Raw genomic sequence first — 27,995 nt, forward strand, 5'->3', positions numbered from 1 at the left:
TTATCTGTGAGCAGCAGGAGAGAAGAACCAATGAGCTGGAAGCTAAGTCACTCAATCTGCTTCCTCTGCAAAGCTGCAGGGCATTGCACAGGAAATCCACTGCTGTGTCAAGTCCCAGAGAAGTTTCTTCTCTTCCAAGTTACTAATCAGACTAAGGAAGGGGCAGAGAGGAAAGGAGCGCTCGCTGCTGATGGGTTAAGAGGTGCTACCACGCAGAAGCCAGCGGGAGAGCGGAGGGAACCTGGCCATGGTCACTGTTGCTCCCCTACCTGTGAGGAGAAAACGTACCGAGTGAGCGGCAGACACCAGAAACCAGAAATGTCCTGCTTTTGGAGAACTTCTGACCTAGCGGTACTCTTGATATGGGGGGTCTTTGTGGCTGGTGAGTCTGAATTTTCCTCGGGAGAATGACTAGGGATGAGAGAGAGAGACCTGCTCTGCGCTGCTTTTGAGCCTTGTCCTTCTCGCCAGGCAAACGCAAGCAAGCCAACTGCTGCCGTAGAGATGGGGTGGTGGGGGTCCTCCAGATGTGAATTGTCTCATCACCCCTGCTTTCTGCTTTGTCGTATTTATTTTGCTTTGTGTCCTACAATATATGCGTTTCTATAATTTCCTCCACTGCTGTGTCCTCGTCTTCCCCTCCCTTTAAGGGCAAAGCAGAATAAATTAAAGGCATATTCATAGCAATCCAAGCGACATCGGTTCTCTGTATTTTCTCCCTCTTCGAAAAAAAATTTAAATGACTGACATTTCCCATAACCCATCTAGGTCTCCCTTGCCAACAGTGTAAGTTAGGAATATTTGTTTCTTTCTCTCACTTTCTGTGACTGTGGGCTTTATGCATACAGTTACGCTGGCACATCTGTGATGTATGTCTGTATTTATCTTGAAGATGTGTGGGCTACAGGAGACACTTTCTGAATCAGAAGGTGCACTCCTCAATGTCTGCATTCCTGTAGGAGTTGAATAGAATCTAGGGCTACTGTGGGGGTGTCCTGGTTTCACTATAGAAGGGAGGTGGGCGTTGATGTGGGAGGGCATTTTCATGTTTCACTTTTAGTCGATGGAGAAGCTGCAGGGAGCAACGTACTTAGCTCTAAATTTTATAGTTTAATGATTTAAAGGAGAAATGGTATTTTTCCCTCTCATCAGAATTTCTTTAATATCATTTTTGCCTATCACTGAGAAAAAGACTATCTCATGATAACCTTGTTGGTGAGCACATGTAAAGTAACTTTGGACTACCTCTGCACTTCTCTGCTGAGAATTTTCACATATCTTTTCTCTTTGATGTGCATAGCAACCCAGTGAGGTAGGCATGGAAGACAGCTCCATTTTACAAAGCTAGACCTTGAAGCTCAGAGAGGTGAAATGATTTGTCCGTGGTGATAAGGAGCATCACAGAACACTTGAGTGAGCAGATTACCGGTACCCTTTTCACTAAAGAGAACCGCCCATTGTAACGCTGCTGAAAAATGCTAAGCTAATATTGGGCTATAGATTGAACGGGAAAAGAACAAGATAGATCTGCATCTTTCAGGAGCTGGGCTTCTCTGGAAAGCTCCTGAAATCTGTGAAGGATGAGTTTGACAGGGAAAGCCAGGCAGGCAAGGAGCTGTTTGTGTCAGGTTGCGTTATGAAGCAGACAGAAAAGCAACAAAGTGAAAACGTAGCAGATAATTTGAATTTTAAAGGCTGAAGGGTGAGTTTTTAAAACTGCATCTGAGCACAGGTTGGAGACGCTAAGTTCATCAAGTCTCTGAAGTCCAGGCTTGTATCATAAAATCATCAAGTGTTTCGAATGCAAACAAGCAAATTACTTTATACCCATGATCTGGCATGATAAGGTCACCAAGAAGTCATTTAGAACGGTGGGCTGAAAATCAACCAGGCTGAAACTTTATGGTTTTGGTACTGGTGCTGCAGACAGGAGTAGCCGGCTCGCTCTATGTAAGATCGGTTCACACAGGAGAGAGGGGAAGGGTATCAGGGTAAAGGATAGGATGTGTTTCTTTTGCTTATTTATTTTAAAAATTTGCTTTAAGCTGTAAACCATGTGGTATTTATCTAATAAAAATCCTCAAAGGGGAAGTTAAAAAGAATGTAAACTCTCCGTCTCATGCGTGGCTGCCTGTCCTCCACTCTCACAGCCCATACAGACCATGCCATTTCTTTCCACTTACTTTTGCCCATTGTCTTCTAAGTTTTCTCATCTTCAAATTATGGTTTCATTCCACCTTTTATTGAAGTTACTGCTTTTGCCAATGTGAGTTGAAGAAGAAGAAGAAGAAGAAAAAAAAAAAAAAAAAAAAAGGAACCAACCCCTCCAGTGTTTTCTTCCTTTTCATATTTTTTGCTCATTTTCCTTATCTTCCACTAGGGGGCAGGTAGTAACCGGAGGAGACACAACCAGCTCTAGCGAGATTAAAAGCAACATCAGAAAAGCAATGAATTGTCCTTACTAACTTCAGCTTTATCTTTCTTTTTTTAATTTTGTGCCAGCTGTAAATTTGACGATTAGCTTGATATATAGGTGTGTTTTTCTCTGGATGTTCATGCTTAATATTCTGGTAAATAAAAATGCTAAGAGCTCTCTCTCTCTCTCTCATGTGTGCATGTGTGGTATATGCAAGAATACTGGCTAAAAGTTTCCAGCAATCTAAATGAGGGAGATGAAAATAAAATTAAATTCTCAAGGAACATTTAAAAATCAGAAAATATGCCAGGCAGTATTGGTGCACACCTTTAATCCCAGCACTCAGGAGGCAAAGCCAGGCAGATCTCTGTGAGTTTGAGGCCAGCCTGGTCTACAGAGTGAGATCCAGGACAGGCACCAAAACTACATGGAGAAGCCCTGTCTCGAAAAACCAAAAAACCAAAAAAAAAAAAAAAAAAAAAAAAAAAAAAAAAAAAAAGAAAACCAAAAACAAAAAACAAAACCCCAGAAAATATTAAAGTAAAAATGAGGAAAGTTGGGTCTCGAGTTGGGCCTTGGCTAACAGCTTTAGGTAGATAAAGTTAGAGAAGAAATTGAGAGGAGGGATGTGTAACAGGAGCAAAGGCCAGGAGGTTCTGTAAGACAATGGGACCTAGCTTGCAGGAACAGTGTGTCATATAATAATAAAAAAATAAGGGTGCATTCCAAGGGACTTTAATGAATAAATAGATCGTCTGGATATTGTACAGTTAACAGTGAGGTCATCTGCTAGCTTGTGAAAAGAAACAATAATCGAAGGCAGTAGTTTTGGAGAATAAAGTGGCGGCAGCATCCTGTTGCTTGGCAGTGGCACTCAGTAAAGTATTCCCCTTGAAGCAGAAACAGAGAGCTTCTTAGCAGGGGGCCTTACAACAGGGTTACGTTGGTGGCTGAGAAGGGAATTGTAGAGGAAGGACATGAATGCTAGCCATTCCTATCTATGCTGGGGAGTATAGAAAAACCCAGCATTTGTGAACCACGTATGGAGCCGATGTTCCCTCTAAGCCAATACAGAGATTCGAATGATAGAGGAAATACCAGAAATGCTGGCATTCAGGTCTGAGGGGCCAAAAGGATCTCTTTTCCTCTCTGTAACAGAGAGCAAGATCTAAGAAGAGATGGGAAAGGAGAAAGTATCGCCAACAGATTATGTCCTTAGCCTTAACTAGGAGGAAAAAAATGCTCTGAGATTGGGAAATGGGTTGAGACAGAAATTAGGTACAGGGAGGCTAGCCAGCTCAGAATGGCTGGAACACGATGGGGGTAAATGAAGGTACTCTCTGTAGGCAAACTGCGCCTCAAAAAGACTAGGGGTATTTCAGCTGATGATGCTCCTGGACAAAACTATCCAGTGGTCATTGGGTTTTATATTGCGTCTGAAGCATTAATCTATGCAGTCATTAAGATGTTACCAGTGACATTTCCATTTTGCCTCTTCTCCCTTGATGTCACTGACTCCCATTTTCCAGCTCCTGACTGGGTCTAGGGAGCCAGACAGCGGGTGTCATGTAGCTTTGGATTGTGTGACACTAAGAAGTAATCACCGTCTAGCACTTTAAGAAATGATAAACATCACAAACACATGTAATTTTTATGAGAGTTGATTATAATCTGCTCATTTCCCCCAAGAACTGACATCATTCATGCGTTAGCCCTAAACAAAGAATTTCAAGGTTTTCATACCTTGAATTTATATGCCTTGCACGTCTGAAAACCTAGGCTCCATTCTGGGAACATAATCTTATTCTGTTTGAAGAAAGTACCATAGAGAAGCTGCAGCATTGAGGTCCACCCGGCAGCTCTTCTGTTGATAAAGAGGTAATTTTCTTCAAGCATCTCTGATGCTCCTAACTGTTGATGCCGTGGCAGGTTTTCCTGGAGTCAGACTTAGCTGGGGTTTGGTGTACAGAATGTTCCTGCATCTCAACCCTCACTCTCATCGGACACAGCAGGTGGGGGTGGGGACTACTGAGCTAGCTGGCCGTTGAGAGATTCCACATCGATGAGAACGCTGGTCTTTATATCTCCACCTTATTCAGTTACTGGGTGGGCTGCCCCGGGAAGGGCTTGATTTTGAGCAAGGAAAGCAAACACCCTTTGAAGTCCCAGAAAACTGAAGGCTGTCTGCTGGCAGCGCTCTCGGCTGGAGCAAGGGGCTGTCCCTGAAGGGGATTCTGGGTGGCACATTCTAGATACACATCACAGTTGCCACCTCCTATATTCTTCATTCCTTCGTGAAACTCCGAGTCTCTATCTGGTCTTATTTACCCAATCGATTTTATATCTTTAATTTTTAATTTCATTTTCTTTTTGCTGTTGAGAAGTTCTCTCAGTTTTCTTTTGTATGAAAAGAATTATTAATGATTTTGTGTTTGAGACATTTATTTTACTTTTATTATCAAAGCATGTTATTTGCTAGAGATGTGTAGAATTCTGGGTAGCGATTGGCTCCCCCACCCCCTTTTAGTGCCTAAAAAACTCTAATGAGAAGTCAGTCTGCTACTCACATCATTTCTCTAAATTGTATCTCCTATCTTCTAGGGCAGTTTTCAACATTTCATCCTTGTTGCTGGGGTTTGCCACATTTAATCTGTTTAACTGTGGTAATTTCATCTATAAAGGATTACTTAATCTTTTCAGACAGTATTTCCTCAGTTATGAAACAAGTGGTTATGACACTATTAAGCGATACAGACTTTTCAGACTCAAGACACCTCTACTAAATCTTTCATTTTGTATGTGGACCGATGACGACTAGCCACGTTCAAGGAACTGCTGACCCTGTCGCCTCACCTTTCAGTGGATAAGTTGGCATGGAACAGCTCTCCAGTACCAACAGTCGAAGGGCAAGAGCTGTGGCAAGAGTGTGTGTATGGGAACCCCTGGTTTTAGGTGTGATACCCTGGAAATGACAGCGACGTTCAAGAGAGAAACAATAGCGACTAAATTAGGGTTGAGATTCTTGTTAAGGAAAAATAAGTCGTAGCTAAAATGAGGCTTGGTCACTTGGTCAGCCAGGAAGTAAGGGAGTGTTCTGCCATATGTCTGTCTATGTGCTTTGTACTGATGATATTTGATGAAAAAAGATGTGGAGGGGCTGGGGATGTAGCTCAGTGCCAGAGCATTACTCTACCATGTATAAGGCTTTAAATTAAATCCTAGCACTAAAAAAAAAGACAGCTATAGAGCCTATTTTCTTGGAGCTTAGAATCTGGTAGGGAAGACAGATATTAAACAAATTGGTGCAATTAATTAAGTAACATAAAGAATGTAGGGAAAATACAGGGTGGCCTAAAAATGTAATTGGTGAGTCGGATCTTGTCTGAGGGTCAGGAAGGCTGCCCTGAGGAAGTGACAGATATGGTGAATGGTAGAGCTAGCCAGGAAGAGCTGTGAGATGAACTCCAGACTGGTGGAAGGGCCTGCACGATATACAGAGAGAGCTGATTTACGGTTGGAATGAGCGAATCAATGGTGTGGAGATTTAGCAGGAATTCTGGAAGATGGGAGGGATACTGGGAGAATCAGAGAAATAAGAGTGGGTGAAGACCTACGGGTGGGGTGCATGCCTGCAATCTCAGCATTTAGGTTGGTGGGAAAGGCAGTATGGCCAACCTAGGCTACATAATTAGAGGCTGTCTCAAAGGAGCAAGCAAGTAAACAAAATGTTTTTAAACATAGAGGAGCAGCTTGAGAGGAATACCCCACACTAAGGTGCTGGAGGACAAAGGTAACTTGAGAGGGTACTGAGTAGGCAGGCAAGGAGGCAGAGGGGAAAATGTGTAGGTGTTGTGGTGGAGGTGACAAAAGGGGCTTCAGAAGGAGAAAGTGACCAAGTGTGTTGTTAACTTAGAGAGCAAACCAAGAGAGACGACCCAAAGATTAGTAAATGTATTTAGGAGCAGCAGCGTCCTGTCGGTACTTGTCATAGTTAACTATGTGTGTATTCAAGGAGGCAAGGGACATTCTTAAAGGTGGAAAGAGAGGGACACCCAGGGTGTGTTCAAGTTATCATCACTAGCTGCAAGGATTCATGATGTGACGTGAGTGGGGTCTGTCCACATTTGCCCATAGTGGTTGGGTCAATGTTTTTTTACATTGGTCTTTTGTTTTCTGTGTAAGGTAGCAGTGGCCTTTATCCACAGTTCTTCAGCGTCACAACAGCTCTTGTTACCACACAGAAAGCACAAGATCCCTGTCCGTCATAATCCTCTGACATTATTTATTTTATTCAATTTTTTTAAAAAAATTAAGCCTTAATACAAACAATTCCATTTTAATTCTAACTTTCCCAGTATAAAAACCCAGCCACGCAACTCAGGTGCATCAATACTGCTGAGAAGATATAAGGGGACTATAAGACAGTGGTGGCCTTTGAGATTGCCTTTTGAGTAGAAGGTGTGTTGTGGGGGGAGCAGCCACATTGCTGGTACTGCTGGGGAAACGAGTGGGAGGGAAATTGATGCTGAGAGCCCCGGCCACTCATTCTAGAAGTTAGGCGGCAGAGAAAGGGGAAAGCAGAATCTACCTTTTTTTTTCCCCTCCTCTATCAACAGTGGTAAACCTGGGACTATGCTAATGATAAGAACACCATCTGAGACAATGCGGTGCCTCAGTAAAAATGTCTTTCTGATCTCCGTGTGTCCATGCAATTTTAAGGTATTTAGTAACTTCCTTTTTCTTTTGACATTTTCTTACTTTACCATGAAATTCCACTGCCTGTCCAACTTACCCCATCGCATGCTGCAGGGAAATTTACTTCTATGAACCTTTCTGGGGTGTTGACAAAAAAGTTGAAGTGGAAAACACGTGTAGATTCCAAATGATTAAGTCTAGCTATGTTTATTCCCAAAGCAAGCCTTAATTGGTTCCTTCTTACAAGTTACCCAGGGGCGATTGTAATCCAGCACTTTTTAAATGTGTCTCACAGAGCCAGGCAGTGGTGGTACACACTTGTAATCTCAGCAGTCAGGAAGCAGATCTTTGAGTTCAAGGCCAGCCTGGTTTTCAGAGCAAGTTCCAGGGCAGCCAGGGCTACACAGAGAAACCCTGTCTCAAAAAAGCAAGGGAGCAAAACAAAACAAAACAACAACATCAACAACAGATGTGCTACATGGAGTCTTCTATGGAGCCTAAACTGCTAGGGACACTCAGGCTCTCAAAGTTCCAGGTATCTGTGCTTTCAGGAACCTTTGCAGACGATGATGGATAGAGCTGGGGTTAAGAGTGCTGCCCCAGGTCTTGGTTAGTTTCTTACTTGGGTTAGTTCCCCAGTCAGAGGATTGGGCTCATTTCCGATGCACCCGTCTTGCAATGTGGACTTTAACCAGTGGTAGGGCCTCTGAGACCTTGCTTCATTCATCCTAGAGCTCTACCAGGCACCGGACACCAAGCTACTTAACGGGAGTTGCCTTGAACGTCCTTCCTACCTCGTGTGTCTGTAATCATGCCCTCTTAGGTCTTTCCAAAGGGAAACCACTTGACTTTTTGCCTCCTACTCCTTCAGTACATCTAGGATCCTGCTTTCCCAGTTACCTTTCTTCACTCTTTTCTACTCTTTCCATCTACAAGCACACTTTGTCTTCCTCTGTTTTCAGACACGTCCTCGGTCCTCAAGCACCAGGGAATTGCTCTATCTCTTTCCCAAGTTTGAGATGAACAGGTAACAAGGTCACGGTCTCTTGGCTTCCATCTTGTCTAGGGCAGACTCCTTGAGAGTTTAAGCCTCCATTGTGTTGACTCAGTCGGCTCTGCTCTCTAGGCCCTTTCAGGCTGGATTCTGCTCCAACCTCTTTACTAAGATGGTTTCCTTATATGATCTTTTCCTTATATGGTCTTCAGGGCCGTCACTGACATTCTTGCTGCCAAGTTGTAAAGTTCTGACTTCAAGATTTTCTGCATTTTAACTTGATTTACATCCTTCATGTCAGGAGATCTTTCTTCTTCTGGATTTCATGCCACTGTGCTTTTGTTTCTGTTTCGCTGCACTGTTTCTGCCAAGCTCACAGCCTTCAACAGAGCCCCAGGTATACAGGTTTTAAAGGTCTGGGTTTGACCTTTTCTCTAATTTCCATACCACCGACAGACATGTGGCAGTTTATGGGCTTCAACTAGCTCTCAGTTGTCACCCTTCACATCGTAATTTTGAAACTTTAAGTTAGCTGCCTATTCCTTAGTCTAGTGTCGAGAGTTGCTGGGAGCATTAGGTCCCACAACGTAACTGAAGTTTTTGGCATAGTTTGTATTCATAAACATTTAAAATGATTCTTTCATGGTTCTCAAATACATTGTTTCGTGCCATTCAGTTAGCTCTCTACAGATTGACTTTTTGGCCATTTTCAGTTTTTTGAGAGATAAGAGCTTTTTGTTTCTTTTTTCTTTTTCTTTTCCCTTCAAGACGGCTTTTATTAGCACTTGGCACAAGTTACTGACACAGATAATTACTTTACTGTGGAATAAGGTTTATTACTTACCATAATTATTGTTTGCTTTCTAAATTTTACCTACCCATTGAATTTGTTGTTTGAATTCTTGTGTCCTAAGTTTTGTTTTTGTAAGCTGTTTCTTCATGTCTTCGTTTTATAAACCATCTGGGTGTTTTATTTGATCTCTGAATCCCATTTGATCAGTAGGATCGGAGTCGCTAGCTATGACACTTCCAAGATGCTGTTTAATCTTTTGTCAAGATATTCATGTCTGTTGTCCAGTTTTCCTTCATTCAGCTTTTCCATTTTTTTCCCAAATTGATTGTATACTTTCTGATATTTTCTAAGGAAAATTGGCCTTTGATGACCAAAATCAATGTTGTGAACAGTCTTTAGAATTTTGCCTGGGGCCGGGCGGTGGTGGTGCACGCCTTTAATCCCAGCACTCGGGAGGCAGAGCCAGGCGGATCTCTGTGAGTTCGAGGCCAGCCTGGACTACCGAGTGAGTTCCAGGAAAGGCGCAAAGCTACACAGAGAAACCCTGTCTCGAAAAACCAAAAAAAAAAAAAAAAAAAAAAAAAAAAAAAGAATTTTGCCTGGTAATCTTTTAGTGGTTTTTTTTTTTTCCATGTGAAGGATTTAAGTCCTAGAGTTAAATATTTTAGCATTTTTGTTTCTAGTTTCAGTTTCTATAGTTAGAAAAGTTTCTGGGTAAAGTCAACTGTCACATTTTACCTGGAACTTTCTTCCTGGTTTCAGTACTTGAACTCTCACATCCCAGGAAGCCCTACAGCTCCAGCAGCATATTATCTTACCCATCCTCCACCCTGTTCAAGGTGAAAAACCCCAAACTACCCATGTTTTCTCCCAGGGCTTTTGTTTTGTTTTATATTTAAATATTTCCTTTCTTTTTGTCTGAGGAGTGAGATAGGAACCTGATCTTATTTCTTCCACATGCCTAGCTATCTATCCCTCTTAATACCGCTCACAAATAATGGAATGAATCACCCTTGCCTGTAGGAATGTAAGTTCCACTCATAATGTCAGACCCTCTGTTCTCACATGTGTAATTAAGCAACTGAGATTCTCAGAAACCCGTGTAAGATTACAGGGATAAGAAATGAAGACTTAATATATTGGTTGGTATTCTGACTCGGATTTTGATGTCTTCTCTGTTTTCACTAGAACTTTGGGCTTCTGTCCAGATTTTGTTATTTAACACCTAAATAGAATGTTGTCTGCTGCTAGGTTGGTATCTTTCATAAGAAAAGATAGTTTCATAAAGTCTAAGAAAATGAAACCAATTCCTAGGTCCACAATTTAAGCCAATTATGCTTAAACTATTAAAACTAAAACATACACATTTGTACTTTTAATTTGCAATTATTTTAACTTTCTTCTATGTTAACTTATACTACACTGTACGATATATGACGGGCACAAACGTGAAGGGCTCATTCTATATCAAGGACCTGAGGGAGTTAAGAAGCAGACCACTGCAGACTCCCTCCAGCGTCTGCTCTAACAGCAGTAACTCTTTTGAGGTGATTATTCCCTGTGCAGAATAGTCTACGGTCTACTCATCGTCACATACATGCCCTGCTCTCAGTAGTAATACGTCTTTTGCTTTTTTTTGTGTTGTTTGTAACAGAAATATTGAACATTCCGTTTCATAATTGCTTTCAGTTGCTCAGTGCAAACGAACCATCTCAGTTTACCTGGAACTCTTTTTTTTTTTTTTTCCTTCTGGTTTGAGCACTAAAATTTCTGCATTCCAGGAAACCCCTTAGGCCTAGCAAAGTAAGGTCCTACTCATCATGTATGCTGTTCAAGACTCAAACAAAACAAAACAAAATAAAACAGAATTGCCCATTTTTTAAAAACTGTTTTTGTTCTTTATGTTTAAACCTTTGATTTATTTTATTTTCATATGAAAGATGAGAGTAATCCTTATTAAAGTTTTTTTATATTTATGTGGTATATGTACCTGTGTATATGCATGTATGCATTGTGTGTGTGTGTGTGTGTGTGTGTGTGTGTGTGTGTGTATGTATGCATGTGGTGTTCCTGGATCTTCAGGTTAGCTATCACAGACTTCCACCTGTCTCCATACCACACAGTGAAAACCACTGCCTTAGAGTAGAATACAGTGAGGTCATTTGAATGATGATAATTTTAGTCTCAGAACCTCTGAGAAATAGGCAATTTAATCCCACAATTCAACGAGCTTTAATCTCATTCCATCTATAACTCAAAAATACCTTGAAAAAAAATGACACTTTTCTAACCTACAGCTACAACATGCAGCTTATAAAATGTAGAAAAACATCCACCAAGTCACAATTAAAGTTGCCATGTTTGACCTTTACTGGAGCTGGGAATTTTCCACACTGTAGTGACCTTATTGTCCTTGTGGGTTGCAAAAGTCACCTTGCAGTTGAGCTAAATAAAGGTCTACCAATGCTATCTGAATTTCTGAATCTTTTATGATGACGATATGAGTCACAAAGCTGCATTCATTTAAAATAAAACCTCAAGCCTGGCATATTGGCAAACACCTTTAATCCCAGTACTTGGGAATCAGAGGTAAGTGGATCTATGTGAGTTCAAGACCAGCCTGGTCTATGTAACAAGCTCCAGGCCAGCCAGGACTACATAGACAGACCCTGTCTGAAAAGAAATGAATAAATAAGATAAAATGAAACCTTGAATCTTCAGGAGAAATGGATCCATGATTACAATGGATTTACCACCTCAGTTTACAATGTGCTTTTATAGTCTACTTATACATAGTTTGTAAAACAAATAAACAGCACTGTATGTATTTGTCAGAGGGAAAAGCAATGCACCATAATTTACCTCATTATATAAAACATTTAGAGGAAAAGGAAGAAGTAAAACCCCCATTGTTCATATTCTCTAGCCATTAGAAATGGCTTCCTGCTTCTCCTCCAAAGACTCAGCCCCGAGTGTATTAGAACAGTTACGAAGTTTGAGATTTAAGAGTGACAAATGAAGACAAATACTTTTACTTTGTTTTCCTTAGGTATTTCCACAGATTCTGATGTGTCTTTCATGTGTTAAATAACAATGCACATGACAGGTCCTGACGTTTATGATAAGCAATAAGAATGAGTTTTATGTAGCTCAGTACCCATATTGAAATATCTGTAGAAATGTGGAAACAAAACTACTTTATACTTGATTTTTTGGGTTTTTTTTTGGTGGCGATACAGTTGTGAACTCGGAGCTTCATGTTTAAAAACCTACAGTTTGGACCTGATTTCAAAGTTTTGATACAAAGTTCACTTATCAGACCTTTAACCATAAGTTTGCATTTCCTCCAAAAGACCTGCAAATGAATGAAAAGGGAGAAAAATCTTAACTTTTTGTTTCTCATTTTTATGCATTAGTAATAATAAGTGACTATTAACAGCAGCGTTAGCTGCTTCACTATGGCGCACGCACGCACTCTATGCTCGATTTGAGCTAATAGTGGCTCCCGAACCAGGAACTGTTAATGCTGGCGTTTCAGAAATGCCTCCCTCCAGTGTTTCTTTCTTTCTTTCTTTCTTTTTTTTTGAGTGTGCACTCAAAACGCAGCATTTTGCAACAGATGACAATTGTTTAATCTCGCCAGGAAGTCATGTGTTGTCTCTGAGAGCCCTGTTCTGTCACTGAGGAAGCTTCTCCGGGTTTGCACAGTCATGCCTAAGCGACGTGTCCCGCCCGTGTGGGCGGTATTTGCTTGCTCAGGCATATGTATGACAAAGATGATTTGGGAAAGGAAACTTCTGCTTACTAAGTTACTAAGAGGTTTCGCTAACAGTAAAACCAAAAAGCATTCTCCTGTGCCGATTTTGACTTTGGTGGAAAAGTATTTGAATACTGCTTTCATTCAGAACCAAGGTCTTTGATATGTGCTGGTGATGGTAGATGCGTTAAAACTTGGCGTTTCTTTTCTTTCTTTCTTTTTTTAAACAATGTTTTATTTTTAAAATTAGCTTTCAGAATATCAAGTCTCCAGATGGGATTTTTATATGTATTCCATTTTGGTTTGATACCTGCACCCCACTTACTGGTCCCTCTCCTACTTCGTTCTATTGTCTTCCCCCCCCCCTTCCTAAAGCCCTGCCCTCCCCCAAGTCTGACTGACTCCTTCCTAGTTTCCTGGCCTTTACCCATATTTACTCCCACCTGGACATACATTTAATAGCTAGATGCTAGGATCCATATATGAGAGACATCATATGGCATTTGTTTTACTGAACCTGCGTTACCTTGCTTAATATATTATTTTTTTAGTTACATCCATTTTCCTGTGAATTCCATTTTTCCATACAGCTGAACAAAGTTTGTTTTTTTCTTTTCTTTCTTTATTAATTTTTTTCCGTTTATTTTACATACCTACCACAGTTTCCCCCTCCTCTCCTATTCCCTCCCTTCACCTCTCATCTACCCACTCCCATCCATTCCTCCATTCAGAAAGGGGCGGGCCTCCTATGGGAGTCACCAAAGCATGGCACATCAAGTTGAGGCAGGACCAAGCTCCTCCCCCTGCAGCAAGGCTGGGCAAGGCAACCCAGCATGGGGAACAGATTCTCAAAAGGCAGCTCAAGTGCCAGGGACAGGTCCTGATCCCACTGCTAGGAGCCCCCAAACAGAACAAGTAAATATGGACTCATACCTTCTGCAAGTAGGGATAGTTCTTTCTCTTGTGTTGTTCTAGTTAGGACAACACAATATTGACCGCTATATTGAAAAGAGAATTATTTCATCTTTTGCACTTACTAAGACTTACTTTGTAGCTTATAGTGACCAATATTAGAGACAGTGTTGTCTCTATCTGTTTGTCCATATTTGTTAGGGTGGAATGTTTGGTGAAATATCTAAGTCCAGTTGACCTTTGGTGTAACTTGGCTCTGAGGTTTCTTTGCTGGGTTTTTATTTGAAAGACTTATTTTGATGTGAGATTAAGATGTTAATGTCTCCCATTATCATTGTGTCCAGATCTGTGTAGTATTTTTATGGCATGTAGTGTTTGTTTTAATGTGGTTGGGGTTCCGATAGTCTGTGCTATATAGCAATTACGTTCTCTTGATGAAGTGTTCCCTTTGTCAGTATGTAATGGCCCTCTGTATCTCTTCTGAGTGGTTTTGGTCTGAAGTCTATTTTATCAAACATAAAAATTGCTGTGCCCGCTCGTTTGCTGCTTCTGTTCGTTTGGTAGTTGGAGCTCCAACTTTTGACTCTCAGTTTATGAATGTCTTTCTTAGCTGTGTATATTACTTGGAGACAGCAGATAGTTGGGTCATGTAAAACCTGATGCTTCTGATACAACTTTGAATAACTCTTTCAGCTTCATAATGTAAAATGTATAGCTTGATGAGTTTTGTCAGGTGTACACACTTGTAAATGATCACCATCAAGAAGATGAAACAAACATTTACATGATTTCCAAAATCTTCTTCATCTATCTCTGAAGTCCATCCCTGCCCCTCCTACTAGTTACTACCAACATATTTTTGTCACTGTAGAATATTTACCAATTTATATCGGAATAAATCATTTTGCATACTTGCAGACTGAATTAAAGAGTACATTAAAATGATCATATACCATGACCAAATCCATTCCATTCAAGTGATGTAAGGATGGTTCAACATTCACGTCAATAAATATATACAACACATAATGACTCAAGGACAAAAATCATATGGGTATCTCAGTTATTCAGTAAAGATCTTGGACAAAGTTTAAAATCCCTTTATGATAAAACCTCTGAAGAAACTTAGAATAGAGCCTACTTTGATAGAATAAAGCCTATTCATGAAAGATCTATAGCAAACATTACAGTAAATGGGGAAAAATGAAAGCATTTTCTTAAAAATCAGAAATGACAAAAGTGTCTACTTTCTCCACTCATATTCAATACAGAGTTCAAAGTCTTTAGCTACAGCAATAACACAAGAGAAAGAAATAAAGAGGGAAAAAGTTAAATTATCCCTATTTTCAAACGATAGGATCTTATACTTAAAAGACTCTAAAGACTCAACGAGAAACCTTTCGGATCTGGTAATTCCAGCATAGCAGCAAGAAACAAAATCAACCCATGGAAGGCAGCAGCTTTCTACATAACTATAATAACTTGTTGAGAAAGGAATTTTTTTGGGGGGGGAATCCCCATTTCCAATGGTCTCAAAAGCAGGAGACCAAGAAAGAAACTTAAAAAAAAACTGTGTGTGTGTGTGTGTGTGTGTGTGTGTGTGCGTGCGCGCGCGCGCACACACACATGCGAGCACATGTGTGCAGATAGATGCTTAGGGAGGCGAGAAGAGGGCATTGGATCCCCTGGAGCTGTGATGTGAGTCATTGAACTGAACTCTAGTCCATTCCAACAAGTGATCTTAACTACTGAGCCAGCTCTCTAGCCATAGAGAGGAAAGATCTTGAGAATGAAAACGAAACAAAGAAATTGAAGAGGTCATCTTGCCAATAAACACACACATTGGACAGGTGGTTCACAAAAGAAGTGTAAATGAACAACACATATATGAAAAGCCTTTCAATAATCTTAGCCGCCAGGGAAACACAAATTAAAAGTACCTCACAATTCATCTGACTGTAATAAAAATGGGTATCATGAAAAAATAAAGGGCAGCAGATGCTGGTGAGGATGTGGAGAAGGGGAACCCTCATACACTGCTGATGTAACCACTGTGGAGATCTATATTGAGTATCCTCAAAAACTAAACATAGAATTATCATATTCTTTTGCTATACCACTCCAGGGTCTACACCTAAAGGAATCTAAGTCAGTATACCACACAGATGTTTGCATATCCATGTTTATTGCTACATTCTTTACCATAGCCTAGATATAGAAGAATAGATAAAGAAAATGTGACACATGTATGGCGTCTAAGCACATGATACTTGGTATCATGTTAATGGAACAAGGTAGACTGTAGAAGATAAACATCCCATGCTTCTTTCTTATGCAGACTCTAGATTTATATTATATGCATAGATATGTGGACAAAGAGGACCAAAGGGAGAGGGCTGGAGGTGAGGAGTCAAATCAAGGTATTTGGGGAAATAAAGACAAAGATCACAAATTTGTTCTCAAATGCAGTATTTATATTTAAACACACATACATGTGATTAGATATGTGTATTTGACAGGAAAGCAGAAGGGAGACTATTTGGAGAGGTCCAGCAAGATGTAGGAAGTAGGGATGGGCAAGACAATGTGGGTGGTGGTGGTGGTGCAGAGAAAGGTCTATAATGAAACATATCTATAAAAATGCTATAATGAAACCTAATTTTTATGCTAACTAAAATTTTAATTAAAGATAAGTATCTTGCATGACATCTTCAATCTGCCTCCTTAACCTACCTATATCCATTTATATTTAGAATTAAAACTGTCAGTTTCCAGATTCAACCCAAATTATCCATGTGATTTTTGGCAATGCTGATTATCTGTATCTCTTTAAAATATCCTTCTGTTTCATGCTTCCTTTAAATGTTATTATTTTTCTTTACAATTCTCTTTTCTTAGAAGTTCCACATCCTAAGGTCCAGCTCAAATTCTGTCTATGATCGGGAAGCTTCTCCATTCTCTTGTCCTCATAGTACTCCTGTCCAAAAACATACTCAACTTCTGAACACCACAGCATGCTTTTATCATCACACAGAAACTTTACATTGTACTGTTGATACAGCTGTTTAATCTCCTCGATCTTAAAGTCTTGGGGAGAAGGAATATTTATTAATTAAAAAATTTTAATGGTCTTTTTATTTTTTTTCAACAATTTCTACCTAAAGTATGGACACTGGCAATGCAACTCCCACTAAGAGCTTATCTCACAAAATGGTAAATTGTAAGCGGTCTATAGGCTATGCTTTGAACAAAGGAAAATCCTCTTTTGCTGTTCCATATTAATATTCAATCAGCACATTACAATCGCATTGGAAATCCTTTAACAGATAATTAAGAGCATTTTCACACTGGGATGCACTAAATACTGTGATCCCAAAAGAAGAACTACTGAGTTGTTGGATATAAACAGGAGAGAGGGAAGGGGAGCAGAGATGTCAAATGAAGACCAAGTCAAAAGTTTGTGGTAGGGCAAACTGCTTGGCTGTGGTCATTTATATATTTATTAGCATTAGCAATAGCAATCTGAAATGGCCCAAAGAACATAGGAAAAAGGGTGTTGCTAAATGAATGGATTCATTTATGCACATTACCATCCTGCACCTCTTTTTCAAAACACGCAAGTTCAGCAATGAAAGGTCTTGTGTCACCAAAGACCTAAGGGATTCTCTACTGCAGCTAACGAGCAAGCTCGGTCACATTTTAGTTGATGCCCCATCCTTTAATGATAGTCATAACAAGTTAGTGCTTGATGCTTAGATAGTGTTTGGACTTTAGACTATCAAACTGCTTTATATGCAGCTAATGTTAATAGAGTATTTTCTATTGTCATACCACCCTGCACATGCCTGATCTTGTCAGATCTTGTAAGATGAGCAGGAACATCATGGTTAGAACATGGAGGGGAGACATTTTATAGCAGCAATTCTCAACCTGTGGGTCTCAACCACCAGAAAACACATAATTATGATGGCCTTAGGAACTGAGACATTACTCAGGAGCAAAATTACAGTTACAAAATAGCAATGAAAATAAATTTATGGTTGGGTGTTCCTAAGATCATTCCAACTATGTGTTTTCCGATGGTAACAACCCACAGCTTGAGAACTGCTGTTTTATGGTATGCTAGATTATGTTTTTTTGTGTTTAAGAGTGTTGACAAATTTTCCATTCTGAAATTATTTCTGTTTATTTAGTACCAACGTCAAGAATGCAATCATTAAAAAGAATCATGGCATATCTAAAACTTTTTCCATCTGATGTTTGCAGCATAGATTAGCTCAGAACACTTTTGAACAATGAACAGCCAGTAGTTTATTTTCTGTTCTGCTGTTTCCAAAATTTTTGTTTGGGGGTAACTTTGAAATTAAACGTTGATAGATTTTTCAAGAGCAGTTTTTGATTCACAGAAGAATTCAGTGGAAGGAACAGAAACTGTCCACATCTGTATCCCTGCCCTTGCCTCTTAATGTGAGAAGTCTTCTCAGTTATCTGCAGTCCCCACTAAAATGATGCATTATTATTACAGCTCATGAATTTATACATTTGCACCTTAGAGTTCACCCTTACGTTGTGTATTCTAAGGGATTAAACAAATGTAAGACAGCAATATCTCAGATCACAACATCATGAGGAGTCATTTGGTTGCCCTAAAATCATCTTTGCTTTGTGCGTTCATCTTTCCCGTTCCTCTAACCTCTATTGTTCACTCCAGCCACAGCTTTGCTTTTCCCACCATGCCACGTGACAGCAATAAGTGTGCAGCTTTTCCGGTTTTTCTTTAAACTTAGTCATGCGCATTTAATTTCCCTTCGTCTTTTAATGACCCACTTTCAGTAACTGAGGATTTCCAAATGTGGCCAAGGGTGCCCTTGAACTTTCTAGTTGTCCATTTTCTACCTCCGAATTGCTAGGATTACATGAGTCTATTATGTCCAGTTCCATGCAGGGCTGGGGATTGAACTCAGGGCTTTGTGTAGGCTAAGCAAGCTCTCTACCCACTGAGCTACGTCCTCATCTCTGAAAATTTCTTTCAAGCACTGAGTGATAGTGTCACTTCCAAATGTGACATAATATATTTACCTATTTGTTTACTAAAGAATATCTTGTTACTTTCCAAGTTTTGGCAGTTATGATGGGAGCTAATTCACATTCTTAGCAGCAATGAATAAGGGCCCCCTTTTCTCTGTATCCTTATCTGCATGTGTGTGGTTATCTTCCTTTTCTTTTTTCTTAAATTAAAATTCCTATTTTTTATTTACTTAAAGTATTATTACATTATTTTCCTCTCCCTCTTCTGCCTCTACTCTGTAGTTGTTTGCTCAACCGTTATCATTCTGAGTAGTGCGAGATTTAATCTCAATGTTTTTAATTTGTATTTCTCTGATGGTTAGTAATAGTGAACATTTTTATATGTTTATTATTTATTTTTACTCCTTTTTTGAGAATTGTCTGTTCATTTCATTAACTCATTTGTTAATTGGGCCATTTAATTTTTTTTTTTTTTAGTATTTTGCGTGTTAGTCCTCCATTAGATATACAGTTAGCAAAAATGTCTCTCCTATTCTGTAGGCTGCCTTTTCACTCAAATATTTCCTTTGCTGTACAGAAATTTCTTACTTTAATAAAGTCTCTTTTTCAATTGATGGCTTTATTTCCTGAGTGACTAAAGTCTTTGTCTATTACTGTATTTTTAATGTTCCTTCTACCTTGTCCTCTAACAGTATGTCTTAGTTAGGATTTCTATTACTGTGAAGGTACACCATGACCATGGCAACTCTTTTCTTTTTAAATTTATTTTATGTACTTTGGTGTGAAGGTATCAGATCCCCTGGAACTGGAGTTATAAACAGTTGTGAACTGCCATGTGGGTTCTGGGAATTGAACCCAGGTCATCTGGAAGAGCAGCCAGTGCTTTTAACCACTGAGCCATCTCTCCAGCCCCCCATGGCAACTCTTAATAAGGAAAACATTTAATTGGGGCTAGTTTACAGGTTCAGTGGTTTAGTCCATTATCATCATGGTGGGAAGCATGGCAGCGTGCAGGCAGACATGATGCTGGAGAAGGAGCTGAGAGTTCTAGATCTGGATCATCAGGGCTGCAGAAAGGGGGAGTGACATGGGGGCATGGCTTGAGCATTTAAAACCTCAAAGCCCACCCCCAATGACACACTTCCTCCAACAAGGGCACACCTCCTAATAGTGCCACTCCTTATGAGACTATGGGGGCCATTTTCATTCAAACCACCACACAGCAGCAGTGTTTCAGAGCTCATATGAACGTCTTTGCTCCATTTGAAGTTGATTCCTGTAAGAGGTGAGAGATTGGAGTCTGCTTTCATTCATCTACATATGGATATCTAATTTTTGCAACACTATTTTTTGACAAGGGTATTATCCTCCAATATGTATTTTTGGCATATTTGTTAAAAATCAGGTGGCTGTATTGCCAAGGCTATTGGTTCATCTCCACAAATTGAAGGTAAGGCTGTACTGCTGAAGACAACGTCTATGTAACTCATTGAACATGGAGAAGTCAAGTTGGTGCCTACCTAGAACCTTCACCTCTATTGACTAGTGTTCATGTTACTGGAAGGTACTCCACATGCTACCACAGGAAAAAGTAACAGTCCTAAATGAAATGTCTCCATCAAATCCCTCCTCCCAAAGCTCAGGTGTCTCCGCTGAAGAGGAGGCTGAAAGATTGCAAGAGCCAGTGAGGATGGAAGACACCAAGGAAACAAGACCTTCTAGACACAGAAGGACTGCCACACATAGGAACTCACAGAGACCGTGGCAACATGCACAGAGTCTGCACAGGTCTAAGCCAGATGGGGTCCCAATGCTGAGAGAGGAAATGAACCTATCTCCAACTGATAACCACTCACAAAGGAGAATTTAATTTTCTCCAATGGAATCTCACTGGGTATACAAACCACACTTAAGAGCGGGCCCCATGCCCAGCAGTAGATGGCCAACACAAAATGAACTCAATGGTATTTTTGGAGGTTTTTTTTTTTTTTGTGTGTGTGTCATAATGCTTTGCCTGGGCATTTTCCCCCTTACAGGTCTTTTGTTTATATATTACAGTTTCTGTCTTTGTGTTTTTATGGAATTTCTGTGTGTGCAAATGTGTATGTCTCTGTGTCTGCATGTGTTTCTTGTGTTTTCTCTTTGGCTCTTCCCCCTCTGTTTGTTTGTTTTGTCCTGTTCTGATCTGTTTGTTTTTATTTTATCTTACTTTATTACAATCATTAATTTTAGATGGCTGCTGTTTATTTTCTAATGAGAGAGAGCAGAAAAGGGTGCAGATTTGGGTAGGTGGGAGGATCTAGGGGGAGTTGGGGGAGGGAAAACCACAATTAGAATCTATTTTGTGAAAAAAATCCTACTTTCAATTAAAAAAATCAGGTGAATGTAGTATTGTGGTTTATACCTATGTCCTCTATTCCGAAGAAAGGAAAGAAAGAAGAAATTTCTTCTCAGATCTTCATCCACTCCCCTTTCCCAGCACCCTTTCCTTTCCAGTCCACTGTAATCCACTTCTGTTAGGTCTGTGGGTTGTATTCTGCTTTCACATGCAGCAACATGTGTTACTTATCTTGCTGTACCTGGATTATTCCGCTTAATAGCAGGCCTTCTAGTTCCATTCATTTTCCAGCAAATGACAGGCTTATTTTTCTTTGTAACCTTTTATGTGAATTTATCCTCAAAATTCACTTTATGGCCAGCTGCTCTGATATTCATGATTCTCCTGCTTCCTACTCTGTGTGGGCATGCCTGGCTTGGGACTACTATAATTGTGAGAAATTCTACAGAACTCAAGGAAGGAATACAAATAGGTTCCAGGAACTGTATAACAAGAAAGTAAACAGAGGAAAGGACACATACCCTGTTCCTACCTCTGTTCTGCTTCACTTCCATTGATGATTCTCAAGGTAGAGAGTAGGAAGAAAGAGAGAGGATGAACTCTTTGTGCTTCTGTTTCTTCAGTTCTTGAGAGTATCTCTGTTTCTTCATCTGTGTGAAGTGTTCATTACTGGACCAAATGTCTTTAAATAGGGGTATGGTATCTGGAGAAAAGAGTTTAATCAAGTCAGTTTATGTGTTATGCCTACACTGAACCTGCTAAGGGGCTGGAAGAAGAAAGGCAGGGCTACCCTACAAACTGTTTGACAAAATAAGGTCACTCGTAAGTGGGAAATAATAGATTAATATCTTGTAAATGTTATTTTCAAGATGTTTACATATCAGTGATGATAAAACTTGGATTATTATCTTAAAATCATCTAAATATTTAAGCACTCTTATTTAAATATTTTCTAGAGTCAAGTTGTATAAATGGGAATCAAACGGCACAGAATAGTCCATCACCTTTGCCAGAAGGTACTACTCTTCTTTATCTTGTGAACAACACTGTGGGAATGGAGAGTTGAACTTCCTTAGAAACAGCAACTAATGCTTTGGCTGCTGGACAGATTCAGGAGGAGTGGAAGGATCTGGTGATGTGAAGGTTATGGTATGAGGGGCTCTGAGCGATTGCCTCTAAACCTTAGTTGTCTTAGAGTAAAAACACTATGGGATTAGCACCCTCCCAGGTCTGTGTTGAAGAGCCCTTCATCATCTAATTAGATGGCCTTTATATATGTGACTTGTGAGGACTTGAGGACCCCAAAGAGGCAAGTGACATAGAAACAGGATAGTTGAGATACTTAATTCAATGTTTATCAGAAGCAAGGCTTATTCATAGAGATTTCTGCTCCTGTTAAAGTGGTGACATTATTGACTCTTTTGTCACAGGTGATTGTAACAGATAATTTTTTGAGTAATCATCACTCAGCAAACTTGTATCCATCATGGACTCTTTAAGTCAGTGTACAGACAGTATGAGGTTTTATTGTGCAAAACATATGTGGTCCATAGGCCTTGAATTATTTTTACTTTAGAAGGTGAGTGATGTATTTAATTCTGATAGAGTGAACATACAGAAACTAGAAATGTGAGAAAAATCGGATATTTCTGGAATACACTCATTAGCCAAGCAATGCTCTAGTGTAACTTCATACATGCTGCTGTGGACGGATTAACACAGGTTTTCTTCTCTCCTTCTCTCTGTGTGTGTGTGTCCAGTTAATACTATAGTGTCTGTGCAGATGGGTACAAAGGCTCTGCTCTGCTGCCCTGATGTTTCACTGACAAAAGCAGTACTAATAACATGGGAAATAATCCTAAGAAACCAGCCTTCCTGCAGAATATCCTACAGAGTAGAAACCAAGGAGACCAATGAAACCAACTGTACAGACAGGAGAATCACCTGGGACTCCACACCTGACCAGAGTCCTGATCTTCAGATCAGTGCAGTGGCCCTCGATCATGATGGGCATTATTCATGTCAGATAGCAACATCTGATGGGCATTTCCAAGAGAGACGTGACCTGCAAGTTCTAGGTAAGCAACAATGTCACACATTGTGGTATTTCAGGTCACCAGATTTTAGATAGAAACAAATGACTTTGTAATCTGTGAGGAGGCTGAATCTTTTTTCCCTTCTTTCGCCACAGTCCCCCCTGAAGTAACCCTGTCTCCAGGGAAAAGCAGAACTGCAGTTTGTGAGGCAACTGCAGGCAAGCCGGCTGCTCAGATCTCCTGGACTCCAGATGGGGACTGCAAAACTATGAATGAATCACACAGCAATGGCACCGTGACTGTCAGGAGCACATGCCAGTGGGATCAGAGCAATGTGTCTGCTGTGTTCTGCTTTGTCTCCCATTTGACCGGCAACCAGACTCTGTCCATAGAACTGATCGGAGGTAGTGAGTACCCACCTCTTTAATTTTTTGCCTTTATTGATTGATTGATTGATTGATTGATTGATTGTGTTTGTGCATGTGCCATAGAAAGTACATAGAGGCCAGAGGACAACTTGTCCTTCTACCATATGGAATGGAACTTTGGTCCTCAGGCTTGACAGCAAATGCTTTTACCACCTGAGCTATCCACAGGTCCATCTACCTCTGTTTCTTTTTTACTCTTTATCACTTTCTTCTTCTGAGATTAGATCAGATCTACCTTTGTAGCCAAGACTGGCCTTAAGTTCATGATCTACTTTGTCTGCTGCCTGAGTGCTGGGATTACAGAGGAGCTGTTTCTTTCTTGAGAGGGAACTGTTATTTCACTTATTCTTCAAGTAGTAGATAATGAATAACCCAACACAGGGAAGACAATTTGAGCGGCTCACTTGGACATTGCTCTACAGCTAGGAAATGCATTGTTGTGCGGGAGAATTATTTTGTAACTTTGCATCAAGTGGGAAGAATTGCCAGTACTAAGTACTTCTTGTCTGTACTTCCCTAAATGCCCTGTTATTAGGTTCACCATAAAATATTTTCATACTTCTGTGATGTGTAGACTTTAATGCTCAGATTAGTGATACAATACACTAATGTTCATGGTGTTTCTTCTCTTCCTGATCTCCCTGTTTCTTGCAGTTATCCAAAGTGAGAGCCAGGTTTCCCTGCTCATTTCATCTTGTCTTCTGAAGCCAGTATTAATTGTAAATTATGTAAACATTTGAAGTTCGTGATACAATGATAAAAATGAGAACCTCCCCTGCTTTCTATTGAGTTGCAGAATACAATATGACAGGAGCAAAGTCTTTGCACACCATGGCTTGTCATTCACAGCTGTATAAATGTGAATATTATTCAAAATGTTCTGACTTACTGGGTAATCTGCCAGTCAGGCCTTTCCTTTTTCTTTCTGAAGAAACAGGGTGGCTTAGTATACCGCAAAGACAGCAAGTAACAGAAGAATGTCCTACATCATTTTTTCCCTTAAAGACATCTCTTATTTTTTCCCTTTTTGAATCAATAAAGGGATTGACTTTTATTTTGTCTCTGAAAATTATGAAACACATCTTAAAGTTTTTCATCTTAAAATTTATTATTTTATGATATATATGCATGTATGTATGTGTGAATATTACTTTGTTCATATTCCTCCCATTACCCCTTCTTATCTCCTTCTATTGAACCTCCTTTCCCAGCATGCTCCTTTCTACTTCTTTCATTTTTTCTTTTGGTGTGTGTGGCACATTATGTTAATTCAGGTTGCTTGCATGAGGGTGGATGGGGAATTATGTTGTTGAACAACTTATGACCCTTCTCTTATCAGTGGTGGAATGTTAAAGAGTTCAGTCTCATACAGCTCTTGTACATGTAGCCACTGCTGCTACATGTACAAGAGTTCAACACCCATTTTACGCCTGGAGGATAATGTTTTGCAGCACTCCCTCCCATCCTCTGGCTCTTACCTTCTTTCTGCCCCTCTTCCTCTATGCTCCCTGAACCTAGTATGCAGTGATGGAAATACAGTGTTTGGGACTGAACATTCCATTTAACAATGGCTTATTCTCAGAACCTTGAGCAGTTAGGGGTCCCTGCATTAACCATTACCCATTGCAAACAGAAGTTTCTATGACCAAGATCAAAAGCAGCATCAATCTCTGAGTATAAAATAAATATTTAGAAGACAGCGGAACACCATGTCCATTTAGCAAAGCAACAGTAGGCTCTCCCTCACCCCAGGGCTCATGATCTTCCTGACCACCTGCTTTTGAGCATGTTTCAGTACCAGACATGAAGTCCTCCATTTCATCAATGAAAAATATCCTACTATCGGGACTTATTACCTTTGAACCATAACATTTCCTGTCTGTCATTACAGGTGACAAAGCATTACGATCTTATATTCCGTACGTCATCCCATGTACTATTATTATTATTGTTTTGATCATCACAGGATGCATTTGGCTTTTGAAAATCAGTGGCTTCAGGTATTAACTGACAATTTTTTTCTTCAATCTCATTGGACTAGTAAAGGCTGAGAAATGTGGGGCTGACGGGTCCACTGGGGAATAACAACCATGTTCTCATAAGCAAAAGGGATGCATGAAGTGTTAGGCTGGGACACTTTCCTTGGTGACAGTGTTTAATGAGTTGCTCAGGTGTGAAAGCACCATGAATTAAGTCAGTAAGGGCTGAGAAGCTGGGCATGCTATTTTTTTTTAATTTGAGAAAATAACTACAATAATTATTTTCATGTAACAAAGAGATTGAGTCACATATATTTTATTGCATGAAGCTCCTATCTCAAGATTTTGCTTTTCTACCTAAGAGCCAGAATTTTCTTATTTGTTATTAGTAACTGCAAATCAGTGTATTCCATTCATTTCTGGTAGTTCATTTTTGATTTACTGAGACTTACATAATAGTTATCAGAGCATTTCGATACTACAACTGTTTATCCTGAACAACGACGCTGCCTGCATTCACTCCAGATTTTTATGTTATTTTTTAGAAAATGTAAATGGACAAGACCAGGAGCTTCTACAGTTGTTGAGGAGGTAAGATAAATTAAAGGATATTTGTAAACTTTAAAGCCGCATGGTCTGAAATCTAGCAACATAATCTGTAATTTGCGTTAATATTCATGTTCTAGTTGAACAAAACAATGCTGATTTTACACTGTTGGTAGTCAGACACACTTAGTTCCCTAATTACCCATCAAATACTATGTATATGCTACTCAAATACACCTTTTCATCTGATAAATTGTGTCTTCGTCACTTTTGCCCTATTTGGACTGCAATCGCTGGGGAAATCAAGTGGGTGTTTCCTTCTCCAGGAACTTGTGTCTAATTCTCGACTTCCCCTTTTCAGTACCACCATCATTTTTCTCTTATCGAAACTTAAAGCAGCCTGCCCCTTAGTCTCCAAAACCAACTTCCTATTGTCTTTGATTCATCCATTCGAAGTACTTCTCACATCACCACATCCCTCTACATTTCTACCTTCACCCAACGGTCATGTCACCCAAAATGTAAATAATCAACCAATGTTTTTGATAGACTATTAGAAGGAAGCCTTGTTCTTCTGTTCATGTAAGTCAGAGACACACGCATAAGCATTGCTAGTAGATGCTAATATGGTAGAAAAATGGGTAATTTGGGTAATAATTTCTGGCTCTTTTGAACGGATTTTGACGTTGAGCTTTTCCCAAGGATGACATGCAGCCTTACGCTAGCTACACGGAGAAGAGCAATCCACTCTATGATACTGTGACCAAGGTGGAGGAGGCATGCTCGATGCCACAAGGTGAAGTCAATGGCACGGACTGGCTTGCTTTATCAGCCACTGGAATCTAGAACCAAGAAAAATGAATCAAGAGACACCATAATTACTGCTTTGCTTTCCTTAAAATTCTACAATGGAAGGATTACTTGGAAACTTGCTCTTCAAAAGTTCTTAGAAAGCACAAATGTTCTAATGGATTTGCATTTGTATTCTTCTATGATTGGAGGTTTGGAATCTTTGCTGCTACCAGTTAGTTCTTTGAAGAACTGATGTAATTATTACAAAGAAAGCACAAGGTTATTATACAATATCACATTGTGCAATATAGTATGATGAAAACTGAGTTTCCTCAAGAAATAATGTGGAAGGAACAATCATTACTAAAGAGTTTCTCATGAATTCTTCCAAAAATTTTTCTCTGTATATGACATACCTATGGTATATGTATGCATTTATGTTTATTTACATATGTGTATACATGCACACATCACCTTGTCAAGACCGCTCCTTGTCAAAACATACTGGAATGCTGGACCTACAAAAGTTAATAATGTGAGTCTTGGAAACGTTTTTATAACAGCATAAGCAAAACTACCTCATTCTTTTTAATGTCTATGTAAAATTCCACTGTATGATTATATTGTAATTTAATAAATCATGGCCCTTGGATGGGCATTTAGATTTTGTTTTGTGTGTGGTATTAAACAATACCAAGTAGAATGTTTTTTATGGATAATCTCTGCATTCTTTGAGCACATAGTGAGATAATTTTTTGAGAGTAATGGTTCTGCCAGTTGGAATGTGTTTTTATTATTAATAGATCAGTCAAATTGTGTCAATTTACATTCCCTCAAATTATGTTTGAATGTGCCTTTCTCCATATTCTGATTCTTGTTTCCTTAACTTTCTCACTTCCACAGTTTCTATTTTTTCAGTTTTAATTAACCAGTTGGGGGATAAGTCTTAAGATTATGATATTAACTCTATTATTTAATGAAACTGGAATCATGTCTTTGTTAGGTCTGCAAGAGAGAGACAGCATTTGAGAGACAGTATTTTCAACTCCTTGTATCAATACAGAAGTGCTGACATCTCGTGCATGACAGTTTTACAGATGTGATGATCTGTGCATTTTAACATTCTATTCTGATACATTTATCAAATAGCAAGTGTCTGTAAGTGGGACAACTTGGGGTTCTTTACACGCTAAAAGGATGGCAATGGGATGATATAACTTTCTCCTTCATTTTTTGTTTACAGGGAGATATGGGGAATATATATATTGATAATTTTTTAAC

At 39.6% G+C, this 27,995-nt stretch overlaps 1 protein-coding gene across 3 annotated transcripts; it reads left to right on the top strand.

Annotated features, from left to right (window-relative positions):
- Positions 1-36: 36 nt before the first annotated feature.
- Cd200r1 (CD200 receptor 1) lies at positions 37-27,378 on the top strand. 3 transcript variants are annotated; one of them, XM_052740793.1, is made up of 7 exons: positions 37-382; positions 21,890-21,949; positions 22,694-23,011; positions 23,125-23,376; positions 25,289-25,397; positions 25,922-25,967; positions 26,625-27,378. In XM_052740793.1, exons 1-7 carry the CDS (start codon positions 319-321, stop codon positions 26,766-26,768), a joined length of 993 nt encoding a protein of 330 aa, XP_052596753.1. In that variant the 5' UTR covers positions 37-318; the 3' UTR covers positions 26,769-27,378. The 3 variants fall into 3 exon arrangements, with proteins under 3 accessions (XP_052596753.1, XP_052596754.1, XP_052596755.1); XM_052740794.1 differs by having other exon boundaries at positions 23,125-23,373; XM_052740795.1 differs by lacking the exon at positions 21,890-21,949.
- The last annotated feature ends 617 nt before the right edge of the window (positions 27,379-27,995 follow it).

Source organism: Peromyscus californicus, unplaced genomic scaffold (genome assembly GCF_007827085.1).
Source record: "Peromyscus californicus insignis strain IS unplaced genomic scaffold, ASM782708v3 Scaffold_16__1_contigs__length_79575227, whole genome shotgun sequence".
Lineage (NCBI taxonomy): Eukaryota > Metazoa > Chordata > Mammalia > Rodentia > Cricetidae > Peromyscus > Peromyscus californicus.

Bases quoted from the DNA above. Each gene is read 5' to 3' on its own strand.
- Cd200r1 (XM_052740793.1), top strand. From the start codon at position 319: ATGTCCTGCTTTTGGAGAACTTCTGACCTAGCGGTACTCTTGATATGG. The intron at 21,950-22,693 runs GTACTACTCTTC...GTGTGTGTCCAG, and splicing joins TCCATCACCTTTGCCAGAAG to TTAATACTATAGTGTCTGTG. The intron at 25,968-26,624 runs GTAAGATAAATT...GCTTTTCCCAAG, and splicing joins CTTCTACAGTTGTTGAGGAG to GATGACATGCAGCCTTACGC.